The sequence below is a fragment of the Scyliorhinus canicula genome, chromosome 4 (assembly GCF_902713615.1).
Source record: "Scyliorhinus canicula chromosome 4, sScyCan1.1, whole genome shotgun sequence".
NCBI classification, from domain to species: Eukaryota; Metazoa; Chordata; class Chondrichthyes; order Carcharhiniformes; family Scyliorhinidae; genus Scyliorhinus; species Scyliorhinus canicula.
Window position 1 is genome coordinate 52,007,039 of NC_052149.1, and position 13,429 is coordinate 52,020,467.

General features: G+C 48.6%; 1 protein-coding gene across 1 annotated transcript in view; it reads left to right on the forward strand.

Moving 5' to 3' along the window:
* cc2d1b (coiled-coil and C2 domain containing 1B) overlaps positions 1–13,429 on the forward strand; it is a 130,675-nt gene continuing 117,246 nt past the window's right edge. Inside the window, exons 1-2 of the mRNA XM_038794246.1 lie at positions 1–339; positions 6,708–6,846. Of these exons, the coding sequence (XP_038650174.1) occupies positions 277–339; positions 6,708–6,846 (202 nt within the window). The 5' untranslated portion in view covers positions 1–276. The remainder of the gene's footprint in view (positions 340–6,707; positions 6,847–13,429) is intronic.

Below are 13,429 nucleotides of genomic sequence, written 5' to 3' on the forward strand. Positions count from 1 at the left end.
GTGAGGCAAAGCGGACCGGAAAGGAGCAACAGTGGGTGTACTGAGCTTGCGCAGCAGCCGGGAGACGGGCCGAGTGCCGGATGACAGGCGGCGGCTGTTTATCTCTCTCTGGAGGAACGAGTCTTCCATTCAGTCAGTTTACCTGCTCCTGGCACAATCTTCAGCTGGAGGAAGTTTGTCTTTTTAAACAAAACGACATCCCGTGTCCGTTTTTAAAAAAAAAAGTTTTTGGGCCCTCGGGGTGATGAGTTAAACTTAGCGCCTGTCGGATGCACCATGTTTGCTGCAAAGAAAAAGAAGCTGCCGAGCAAAGGCCAGGGGGCAGCGAAAGCCAAGCAGGTGAGTCCAATGAAGGATGCAGGCAGCCCTCTGGATTTATATCTCAGAGGTTTGTCTGGTTGGAGGTAAGGAGGGGGCAGTGTTTGGCGGAATGAGTTTCACAGTGTTGTTGGCTTTGCTGCAGTTTGTTTATCAAATTCACGCAGTTACAAGTTACATAACATGTTGCACTAATCTCAGGGGAGTCATATGATTGCACATATACCATAGATTTTAGTGACCATAGATTTTAGTGGGCGTTTGTTTCCATGGCGATTTGGTAATATTGCACCTTCTGTTGTTTTAAATAGGAACGATTGTATAAATTGGTGTCACTGCAAGCTAGTCTGTATGTGTGTGTATATATAATATATATGGTATGGCCGCTGCAGTGGGAATGTTGTTAAACATTGGGGGGGGGGGCACGGTAGCATAGTGGTTAGCACTATTGCTTCACAGCACCAGGGTCCCAGATGCGATTCCCAGCTTGGGTCACGGTTTGTGCTCTGTGCGGAGTCTGCACTTTCTCCCTGTGTCTGCGTGGGCTTCTTCCGGGTGCTCCGGTTTCTTTCCACAAGTCCGGAAAGATGTGCTGTTAGGTGAATTGGACATTCTGAATTCTCCCTCTGTGTACCTGAACAGGTGCTGGAATGTGGTGATGAGGGGCTTTTCACAGTGCAGTGTTAATATAAACCTATTTATGACAGTAAAGATTATTATAAGTCAGCAGTGCAATACAAAGAACGTCCAACTACGATATCTAGCACTTTTTGTCTGTCGTGTACTTTTGTTCGCAGGTTGTGAGTGACCCTGCAGAGCTGCATTTCTTGCCTATCTCCATTCAGCCTGGAAACATTGTTCTGGGCCGCATTGAATTACTGCAGTCCTGGTGATGTTGGTACTTCCACAAACTAGAGAAGTTAAAGATTTTCAGCTGTTTAAATGAAAGAATGATGGCACATGTCATGTGACTCATACTCATCTAGGTGAGGGATGTCAGTGCTGTGAACTAAAGCTTTTCATGTTTTAGTCAGTAGCAAGCACTCCCAGGCGCAGCTGGATGCGGAGTTTAAAAAAATTAATTTGTGGGATGTGGGCGTTGCTGGTTAGGTCACCCTTTATTGCCCATCCCTAGCTGCCCTTCAGAAAGTGCCTTTTTGAACCACTGTAGCCCTTGAGGTGCAGGTATATCCACTGTGCTGTCAGGGAGGGAGTTCCAGGATGTTTCCCCAGTGACAGTGAAGGAGCGGCAATATGTTTCTAAGTATGGCTGGTGAGTGAATTGGAGGGGAACCTCGAGAGAGTGGGTTTCCAGGTATCTGCTACTCTTGTCCTTCTGGATGGTAGTGGTCGTGGGTTTGGAAAGTGCTTTCTAAGGAACCTTGGTGCGTTGCTGCAGTTCATCTTGTAGATGGTATACACCGCTGCCACTGTTTGTTGGTGGTGGAGGGTTTGAATGCGGAAGTGGGAGCAATGAAGTGGGCTGTTTTGTCCTGGATGGTGTCAAGCTTCTTGAGTGTTGTTGGAGCTGCACTTATCCAGACAAGTGGAGAATATTCCATTACATTCCTGACTTGTGCCTTGTTGATGGTGGGCAGGCTTTGGGGGGTCAGGAGGTGAGTTAGCGTTGTAGGATTCCTAGCCTTTGACCTGCCCTGGTAACCACAGTATTTTTTCTTTTTTTTATAAATTTAGATTACCCAATTATTGTTTCCAATTAAGGGGCAATTTAGTGTGGCCAATCCACCTACTCTGCACATTTTTGGGTTGTGGGGGCGAAACCCACGCAAACACGGGGAGAATGTACAAACTCCACACGGACAGTGACCCAGAGCCGGGATCGAACCTGGGACCTCAGCGCCGTGAGGCGGTTGTGCTAACCACTAGGCCACCGTGCTGCCCTGTAACCACAGTATTAATGTAGCTAGTTCAGTTTCAGATCAATGGTAACCCCCGAGGATGTTGATTGTGGGGGATTCAATGATGGTAATGCCATTGAATGTCAAGGGGCAGTGGTTAGATCCTCTCTTGTAGGAGATGGTAATTGCCTGACACTTGTGTGGTGCAAATGTAACTTGGCACTTGTCAGCCCAAGCCTGGATATTGCCCAGGTTTCGTTGCATTTGGACATGTGCTGCTTCATTATCTGAGGAGTCGCAAATGGTGCTGAACATTGTGCAGTTATCAGCAAACATCCCCACTTCTGACCTTATGATGACAAGGAGGTCACTGATGAAGCAGCTGAAGATAGTTGGGCCTAGGACACTACCTTGAGGCACTTCTGGCTGAAGGTTGTTGCAAATGCCTCGGCGTTCTCTTTTGCACATATGTGCTAGGCTCCTCAATCATTGAGGATGGGTATTTCTGTGGAGCCTCCTCCACCAGTGAGTCGTTCAATTGTCCATCACCATTCATGGCTGGATGTGGCAGGACTGCAGAATTTAAATCTGATTGCTGCTTGTATTCATTGGCATACAAGTCTTGCATTGTAGCTTCACCAGGTTGACTCCTCATAGCTTCACCAGGTTGACACCAGGAGATGTTGCTCCTGGCATGCTCTCCTGCACTATTCATTGAACCAGGGTTGGTCCCCTGGCTTGGTGGTAATGGTAGAGTGGGGGATATGCCGGGCCATGAGGTTGCAAATTGTGATCGAATACAATTCTACTGCTACTGATGGCCCACAGTGCCTCATGGATGTCCAGTCTTGAGTTGCTAGATTTGTTCGAAGTCTGTCCCATTTAGCACAGTGATAGTGCTACACAACACAATGGAAAGTATCCTCAATGTGAAGACGGGACTTTGTCACCACAAGGACTGTGCAGTGGTCACTTCTGCTGATGCTGTCATGGACATATGTATCCATTAGGCAGATTAATGAGGATGAGGTCAAGTATGATTTTTCCCTCTTGTTGGTTCCCTCACCATCTGATGCAGTCCCAGTCTAGCAGCTATGTCCTTTAGGAATCGGCCAGCTTGGCCTGTGGTGGGACTACTGAGCCCTCCTGATGATGCACAAGCCCCCAGATGTTCAAAAGGAGGACTTTGCATGGTTGACAGGGTTGGCTTTGCCATTGTCGTTTCCGGTGCCTGGTTTGATGCCGGGTGGCCCGTCCAGTTTCATTCCTTTTTTGTATTTTCGTAGAGGTTGAGTACAACTGAGTAGCTCGCTAGGCCATTTCAGAGGGCATTTAAAAATCAACCACATTTCTGTGGGTCTGGAGTCACATGTAGGTCAGATAAGGATGGCAGATTTTGTTCCCTAAAGGACATTAGTGAACCAGATTGGTTTTGGCGACAATTTTTTTTTTTTTTTTAAATAAATTTAGAGTACCCAATTATTTTTTCCAATTAAGGGGCAATTTAACGTGGCCAATCCACCTATCCTGCACATCTTTTGGGTTGTGGGGGTGAAACCCACGCAGACACGGGGAGAACGTGCAAACTCCTCACGGACAGTGACCCAGAGCCGGGATTCGAACCCGGGTCCTCAGCGCCGTAGGCAGCAATGCTAACCACTGTGCCACCGTGCTGCCCCTTGGCGACAATTGATTCATGGTCATCATTAAATTTTTAATTCCAGATATTTTATTGAGTTTAAAATCCATCACCTGCCATGGTGGGATTCAAACCAGGGTCCCTAGATCATTACCCTGGGTCTCTGGATTCCTAGACCAGCGGCAATACCGCTATGCTGCTGCCTCCACTTAAGTACAGCTCTCTCGGCTGCCTCAGCCACATGTTTTATTCCCAACCCCTGCACCGCGTAGCACTTTCATTTCCCATATCAGCTATCTTTTACCCTTTTAAAAATTTATCAATGGGGTGAGTTTGCCAATTCGTTGTATGGTTAGTTATTTAGGAACTAGATTGATACTGGCCAAAATAACTTCACACAGGGCCAGTACAGACTGCAGACAGGAGACATTTATCCCATTTGTCTGTCACTAATTTGAATCTTTGCTCAGTGGCAAAAGGCAATATATAACTGAGTTCCTGGGCAATGCAACTTAAAAATTAAATCTGTGTAATTCTGCTAATATTGGTTTTTATTTTGCCCTTTTTTCACTTGTTTTCACTTTGGATTGTATTCTGGTATGTTGGGTGGCGCATTAGTGTGGGTAATATTTCAAGACCATTTACAATAATCATTTTGTCTTCTAAATTTGATGAGGTGGCTAATAGTTCCAGCTGTTCAAAAATTATTTTTCTCCGTTGTAGTTGTGTATTATGCATTGTCTGGAAGTTCATTTATGTATTACTTGCTTGATAGCTAAATGGGTAAATTCTGTCTAGGCCCCAAACTACTGGTGCAGTATGGAATATTATAGACTAGGATGAATCCAGGTTTGCTCCCTGAATTGCAAATTAAGTTGATCCCAACCAGAATAGTGTCCTGAATACTGAACTCTAGGCCATAGAAGGGAAAACACGCCAGGTTAATTATCTCTACTTACAGAATCTTGCTGGACAGTACTTTATTGGATCAGGTCACAAGAGATTTCAGCTATGTAATATTTTATAGTCAAGTCACATATTAACATTTGCAATTCAGGCCTATGTATGAGATAATCCCTTGGCCAAGGTTCCAGACTAATTCCCTGTAAATAGTACAAACCATCATTTCCAGGAGTAGAAAATTAGAAAGAGAAATCAAGCTCTCTTAAACCAAACAGGACATGAAAACATTACAAACAAGTTTTAAATGATAGCACCATGCCAGGATTGATGATGCTATGATCTGGCAGGTGGTAATTACTGTGCTAATCAAATCCCAAAGCAAAACTTGGCAAGCCACCACAACTATTTTCTATTCGTATTTTACTATGAGAAGATGCATGTGCTGAAGTCAGGAATCTCAAATTCCAACAACATATTTTTTGGCGATTTGAAATAGTAAATTAAGACTGACTAGGGAAATTGAAGTTGTCAGCTGGTTGCTGGTTGACATTTACATCTCAAGTGAATAATTGTATGTGACTTGTACTCATCTAGATGAGAATGTCAGTGCTGGGGACTAAAGCTTTTCACATTTGTGTTTTATTAACAAAAGAAAATTTAAGCACACAAGATTAAATTAACACAGTTAAAATTAGTCTTGTAGAATAGTTTCCCAACAGATTCTTACTTAGTTAACTTGCCCTTTTATGGAAACGTTAAAATGTTTTTTAAAGAGTACCCAATTATTTTTTTCCAATTAAGGGGCAATTTATTGTGGCCAATCTACCTACCCTGCACATCTTTGAGTTGTGGGGTGAGACCCACACAGACACGGAGAGAACGTGCAAACTCCACACGGACAGTGACCCAGGGCCGGAATCAAACCCGGGTCCTCGTCGTCGTATGGCAGCAGTGCTAACTGCACCCCTTTTATTGAAACATAATGTATCAAACAAATTCCAGTAATATATACCACAAGGCACAGCTACTGTTGCTATAGGGAAGATATGTCATAAGGCCACACTGCCCCTCTCGCACGCTGCTTCGACTATGACAATCCAAGATTATTAAACAAAACCCTTCTTTCTGGAACAAACACTTCTCTGGAATGAAAATAGAAAATGCTGGATAAATTCAGGTCTGGCAATGTCTAGAGAGAGAAACAGTTAATATTTCAAGCCCATATGACCCTTCTACCGAACTGAAGAGGAATAGAAATGAAATGAGTTACATATTGGAGAGGGAGTGGGACAGAATGGAAGGTCAGGAATAGGTCGGAGCTAAGGAGAGATTAACAACGATGTCATGGACATAAGACAAAGGAGGTGTGAATGGTGATACTTCTCTGTGGTGGCTGGAGGCTGCTCACTTCACCTCTTCACAGTTCTGTCTCAGCACTTTCTTTAGGATCTTACATGGCCACTCTCTTTAAAATTCAACAGGTAAAAATAAACCTTCACTTAACCCTGATGCAAATTTCTACCCATATTGTGTTTACTTGGAGAACATCTGATATAATCACCAATAAATCCAATCGGGCATTCGGTAGATATTTTTTATCCACAGTTCTTTGATAAGTAGTTCAAGCAACTAGCTTGGATCCATTTATGGGGGAGCTATATAATCACATGAAGGAGAAAAGAACAGAAGCATATATTGATGGAATTAGATGAAGAGGGATGAATGATACTGTAATGGGCTTGTTGGGCTGAATGATCCGCTTCTGTTCTGTGACTATGTAATGTAATAATAGGCAACATGGTGCACTGATGCTCCAGGATGCTGTAAGACGTGTACTCATGTGAAAATGTGTATGAGTTCTAAATGTAGGAATTATAGTTGTATGTTTAAAAAGAGGGTGTTTTGATAAATTTAGACTTGATTTAATTTAGTTGCATGCAAATTGCATGAGAGTCTTGTGACACTGGTGTTTTTATTCTCTGCTGCAGCTTGGCCTGTTTGTAGACTTTTCAGGTGAAGATATGATGATGAATACAGAAGAGGATGGCGATGATGGGGATCTGGAAGCAGAATTGGCTGAAATAACAGGAAAGACGCCTGCCACTAAACCAAAGCCTAAAGAAAAAAGTTAGTATAATCTCTGTTCATCTGGTTTAGCCTTGGTTGTAATTAAAAGCTGCTATTACTCCCGAGATCCTTTCATTTTAACATTTCTGTATATTAAATATTTGGCCTAAATAATGGAAAGCAAAGCCCATTTAATATATAGGCACTATGACTTCCGGTGTGGACCATGGAGTAAGTGACAAGGCAGCTCCTGCCTAAGATAAAAGAAAAGAGCTCTTTTTAAATCAATACGGGGTGGAATTTTGATGAAAAGACATAGGTCAATGTTGGAGGAGTACTTTCCACCAGGGATGGTATGTCTCTTGGTTACCAGACCTGCAGAAACAGTGAAAGATTTGGCTGAAGCTGCAGCAAAGACAAAAGCCTCTTCCAGCATGCAGGTGGGGGAAGGGCGAGCTTAAAGGCCTCAAGCTGACTTGAGGGCCTTTATTAAAGCTGAATTCTAGCAGCAGAGGGAACAACTGTGAAAAGATCTTGCCAAGGCCATTGAAGAAGCGGTGACGAGACTTCTGGTGGCGGCCATGGAGGAGTAGGTCGCGCATTCGGCAGCTCCCATCTGGAACCGACTCTCGGACCTTTTTCAGGAGTTTCCATGGACTTTTTGGGGCAGATTGCTGAAGCGAACACTGCCAAAAGGATTCCCTCTCTGTTGTATGGATAGCTGGACCAGGAGTGGCCGGGTGAAGCGTTTAAGTCCCAACAGACAGAAGCGTGCGGAGCGGGTGCCGAGGCACGGCATGGCGGCCGTTATAGAACAGGGTCCATGGGCGCAGTGGGCACAGGAGCAACAGGAGTTCCTTAGGGGCTGCTTTGCTGATCTTAAAAAGGACATGCTGGCCCCAATGAAGGCATCAATAGACAAAATGATCGCAACTCAGGCAACACAAGGGAAAGCGATTAAGGAGATGGAGAAAAAGCTATCCAACCATGAGGACGAGTTGGTTGTATTGGCCCTTAAGGTGGAGGCGCAGGATAACCTCCACAAGAAGTGGCAGGAGAGGCTGGAGGACCTTGAAAACAGGTCCAGGAGACAGAACTTGAGAATTGTGGGCCTCCCCGAAGGTGTGGAGGGGTCGGATGCGGGAGCATTTGTGTCCAAGATGCTGGAGACGCTGATAGGGACGGGGGGTATTCCCTCGACCCCTAGAGCTGGACCGGGCGCACAGAGCCCTCGCAAGGAAGCCCAAGGCGAATGAACCGCCGAGGGCCATGGTGGTGAGATTTCATCGCTTCTTGGACAAGGAGCTTGTCACGCGGTGGGCAAAAAAAAACAGAGCAGCAGGTGGGAGAACAGTGCGATACGCATCTACCAGGGCCTGGGTGCGGAGCTGGCCAAGAGGCGTGCTGGATTCAGCCGAGTGAAGGCGACCCTCTTCAGCAAGGGGGTGAAATTTGGCATGCTACACCCAGCGAGGCTATGGGTCACGTACAAGGAACGGCATCACTATTTTGAGACGCCGGACAAGGTGTGGTCATTCGTCAAACAAGAAAAGCTGGACTCGAATTAAAGGACAGTTAAGCTTTGGTGGAATGCGGCAGTGGGGCTGGGTAACACGGTACCGTTTCTAATATAAGATTGTATGCAATGTTGGGTGCGTGTAAGGGCTGCGGTGGTGGCTGGAAGGTGCAGTGTTTTCGTCAAAGTTGAGATACGGAGGGGGGAGGGGTCCCTGTGCTTAGTGCAAATTTTCGGAAAGTTGGAGCCTTGGTTCAACAAGTGTCTCCTCATGGGGCAATGTTAGTGTCTTCTGTTTATATTTTGTTTCGTATTACTATTTACTCACTGGGGCTGGAGAGGTAGTTAAATTGGTTTATTCATGTGGGGAGAAGGGTCCGGACAATGAGGCAACAGTCTGATCGGTGCCAGGTGCGGGTGCTGCCAGGGTAGGCATGGGTCAGCTGACTCAGGAGCGTAGTGGGAGGTGAGCAAGTGCTTGGCGGGGGGGTTTTGGGTCGTGGGGGTGGGGGGGAGGGGAGGGGAGGGGGGATGCTGCTTTGCTGACAAAGGAGGTATCAATTTCGGGGTACCAATTGAGGGTCGGGGGCGGCGGCTCCCTGTGGGGGCGTTTGAAGAAGTGAAGGGCGCTGGCTTGTGGTTGGCCAAGAAATGGCGATGGCGGACTTCCGGTGGCGGCTATGAGGGAGTAGGTCGCACGTTTGGTGGCTCCTGTTTCGGTCGGACTTTTGGACCTTTTCCCCTGACTTTTTTGCGATTTGAGCGCGGAACTGGAAAGCAATAGTACTCAGGCACTGGACCCATACAGAATTGTATGGACCTAAGAAGCCTGAGGGACCGTAAACAGCAGAAGAAGTGGTCGAGTAAGGGCACAATGGAGGCTGTGAGAGAGACCAGCATGGCTGGTGTTCAGAGCAAGGAGCCGACAGCCCACAATGGAGCAGCTGCTGCAGGCTATGAAGGAGGGCTTTTTGGCTTTGAAGCGTGTCAAATTTGAGCCGCTTCAGAAGTAGATTGATCGGATGGGAAAAAGGCTGGATGATCAGGCCGAGAAGCTCCAGCAGTTGGAGAAGTCAGGCTGACTTTCAAACAGTGGCGGATGTGGCGATTTGGAGGCTGAGGGACCAGCAAAAAGTGCTTCTGGAAAGGCTGGAGGACCTGGACAACAGATCTCGCCGGCAGAATGTGAGAATCGTGGGCCTCCCGGAGGGGGCAGAGGGGCCGGACGCTGCCGCATATGTGGAGGGTATGTTTCAGAAGTTGCTGGGGAACGAGGTGTTCCCATGCCCGCCGGTGGTGGACAGGGCACACACAGTGCAGGTGAGGCAGCCGCTACAAGGGGGTCCCCCATGAGCGATGGTGGTACGGTTTCACAGGTACCTGGACAAGGAACGGGTGCTGCAATGGGCAAAGAGCACACTAAGCCCTATTTCGGACAATACCACCCTGCGCGTGTACCAAGATTTGAGCGCGGAGGTGGCCAGGAGGGGAGGCTACAGGCAGGTGAAGGAGATACTGTATAAAAACAAGGTGAAATTCGGGCTGATTTTTCCAGCGCGACTGTGGGTTACGTATAACGGTCAGTACCACTATTTCGAGGAACCTGAAGAGGCGATGGACTTTGTTATGAAGCAAGGGCTGGCCCTGAGCTGAGGACGTTTGGACTCATGTTAGAACTTTTAAGTATATGTGGTATCTGGTTTAGCTCACTCGGCTAAATCGCTGGCTTTTAAACCAGACCAAGCAGGCCAGCAGCACGGTTTGATTCCCGTACCAGCCTCCCCGGACAGGCGCCGGAATGTGGCGACTAGGGGCTTTTCACAGTAACTTCATTGAAGCCTACTCGTGACAATAAGCAATTTTCATTTCATTTCATTTCTCTCTCGTTTCGGGATGTATCTTATTTTTTTGTTTGTTGTTTTTGCGTGGTTTACCTGACTGTTTCCTGTTTGGGATCTTTGCTTAGTTGGAGTTTGGCTGGGGGGGGGGAGTTAATAAAGTAAACAGTTAAAAGGGTTGGGTTAAAATGGATGCTTCAGGGGAACTTTGTGCAATCTTTTTCTGTGTTTGTATGGGAAGGACTGAAGAGTGCCTGTTATTTCTTATCTCTTTTTTCCTTGTTTAACTTGAATTGTGCTATTGTGGGGGTTGTTTATGACTTGTATAGAATGTTTGCTTAAGTAGGGCTGATCTGGGGAAGTGGTGTGGAGAGGTCGGGGGGAGGGGTGACTGGGAACAATGGGTGGGAGACAGGAGGGGGGGGGGGGAGGAGAAGAGGGAGAGAGTTGTTCTGCTGACGGGGATGGAAACTGGGCATGGTAACAGTGAGGAGGTCATGGGTGGAGCGGGCCAGGAGGTGGGCCAGAGGAAGCGCGACACATGGCTGGGGGGCTGGCCAAGGAAAGGGGATGGCTGATCGGCAAAGGGGGGGGGCGAAGCTTCCAGCGCCCACCATGGAGGCTGGACTACTCGCGGACGAGGCGATGTGTGAGAGGCTGAGGAAATGCATGCAGAATTACCTGTAGGTGAACGATACTGGAGAAGTCTCGGTAGCGGTGCTCTGGGAGGCACTGAAGGCAGTGGTGAGAGGGGAGCTGATTTCAATCCGGGCGTACAGGGACAGGACAGATAGGGGAGAGATGGACCGACTGATTCAGGAAATTCTACGGACGGACAGGAGTTACGCGGAATCCGCGAGGCCAGAGTTACTCGGGAAACGACAGAGGCTGCAGGCCGAATTTGGGGTGCTGACTACAGGCAAGGCTGTAGAGCAGCTTAGAAAGGTAAAAGGCGCAATTTATGAGCATGGTGTGAAGGCCAGTAGAATGCTTGCGCTGCAACTGAGGAAGAGGGAAGCGGCCAGGGAAATAGGGAGTGTAGTGGATTGGGGAGGTAATCTAGTGGGTGATCCAGCAGGGCTGAACAAGGTCTTTAGGGACTTTTATAGGAAGCTGTACACTTCGGGACCACCGGGGGGGGGGGGGGGGGGGGGGGGGGGCGATTCCTGGATGGACTAACCTTCCCAAGAGTGGGGAGGGGGTTGGTGGATGGACTGGGGGCCCTGGTCAGGATCAAAGTGGTATTGGGGGGCCTGAAGGTCATGCAGTCGGGTAAAGCCCCGGGGCCGGACGGGTATCTGGTGGAGTTTTACAAAAAATTTGCCAGGATAGTGGGGCCGATGCTGGTCAGGGTCTTTAACGAGGAAAGAGACCGAGGGAGTTTACCCCCGACGATGTCGCAGGCCACCATCTCGCTTATTCTGAAACGGGATAAGTAACCGGAGGCCTGTGGGTCGTACAAGCCGATCTCTTTGATCAATGTAGACGCCAAGTTACTGGCCAAGATTTTGGCGGCCAGAATTAAGGACTGTGTACCGGATGTAATTGTGGAGGACCAAACCGGGTTTGTAAAGGGGAGGCAGCTGGTGGCCAACATAAGAAGGCTGCCCAACGTGACTATGATGCCCCCGGAGAGTAGGGAGGTAGAGATAGTGGTAGCCATGGATGCTGAAAAGGCTTTTGACTGGGTCGAGTGGGATTATCTGTGGGAGGTACTAGGACGGTTCGGGGAGGGGTTCATCGACTGGGTCAGGCTATTGTATCAGGCCCCGGAAGCGAGTGTAAGGACGAACAGGATGATATTGGACTACTTTAGACTGCACCGTAGGACAAGACAGGGCTGCCCTCTCTCCCCACTGCTGTTTGCGCTGGCCATAGAGCCGCTAGCAATTGCACTGAGAGCTTCTAGGGGCTGGAAAGGGCTGGTCCGGGGGGGAGTGGAACATAGAGTCTCGTTATATGTGGATGATCTGCTGTTACATGTATCGGACCCAATGGTGGGGATGGACGGTTTTATGGCAATCCTGAGGGAATTTGGCCGGTTCTCCGTATACAAACTGAACGTGGCTAAGAGCGAGTTGTTTGTAATTCAGGCGAGGGGGTAGGAGAGTAGGCTGAAGGGGTTGCTGTCATTGGCGGGGTGGGTGCAGACTGTTAAGATGACGATTCTCCCGCGGTTCTTGTTTGTTCAGTGTCTCCCCATCTTTATCCCGCGGTCCTTCTTTAAGAGGCGGAATAAAATTATTCTGGGATCTGTATGGGCAGGGAAGTCCCCGCGGGTGAAGAGGGTGATGCTTGAAAGGAACAGAGGAGAAGGGGGGCTGGCGCTGCCGAACTTCAGCAATTATTACTGGGCGGCCAACATAGCAATGATAAGGAAATGGATGGTGGGTGCAGGGTCGGTTTGGGAACGGATGGAGGCTGCTTCGTGCAGGGGCACTAGCTTAGCAGCCCTGGTCACGGCGCCTCTGCCGCTTTCGCCGGCACGGTACTCCACCAGCCCGATAGTGGTGGTTGCTCTTCGGATCTGGGGCCAGTGGAGGAGGCATGTAGAGGAGGTAAGAGCATTGGTGAGGACCCCAATCTGCGGCAACCACCGATTTGCCCCGGGGAACATGGACGGGGGGTATCGACTGTGGAGGAGGGAGGGGATTGTGAGGATGGGGGAATCTGTTCCTGGAAGGGAGCTTTCCGAGTATGAGGGCGCTGGAGGAGAAGTTTGGGCTGGCGAGAGAGAACGATTTTAGATACTTGCAGGTGAGGGATTTTGTACGCAGACAGGTGCCGTCCTTCCCACATCTCCCGCCGAAGGGGAGGCAGGACAGGGTAGTTTTCTAGGGGAAAGGTGGGAAAGGGTAGAGTTTCAGACGTCTACAAGGAGCTAATAAGAGCTGAGGATATGCAGACCGAGGACCTGAAGCTTAAGTGGGAGGAGGAGCCCGCTGGGGGGGGGGAGAAAGAGAGCTGGAGGACGGTATTTGGGCAGAAGCCCTGAGCAGAGTAAACACAACCGCAACATGCGCCAGGCTCAGCCTGATCCAGTTTAAGGTCGTGCATCGGCCCCACATGACGGTGGCCTGGATGAGCAGATTCTTCAGGCTGGAGGACAAGTGTGCTAGATGCGTCGGAGGGCCGGCTAATCATGTACACATGTACTAGTCGTGCCCTAAACTCAGCAGGGATTTGCAGATGTCATGTCCCCGGTATTGAAAACTGGGGTGGTAATGAGCCCAGAGGTGGCAATCTTTGGGGTTTCGGAGGACCCGGGAGTCCAGGAAGAGAGGGAGGC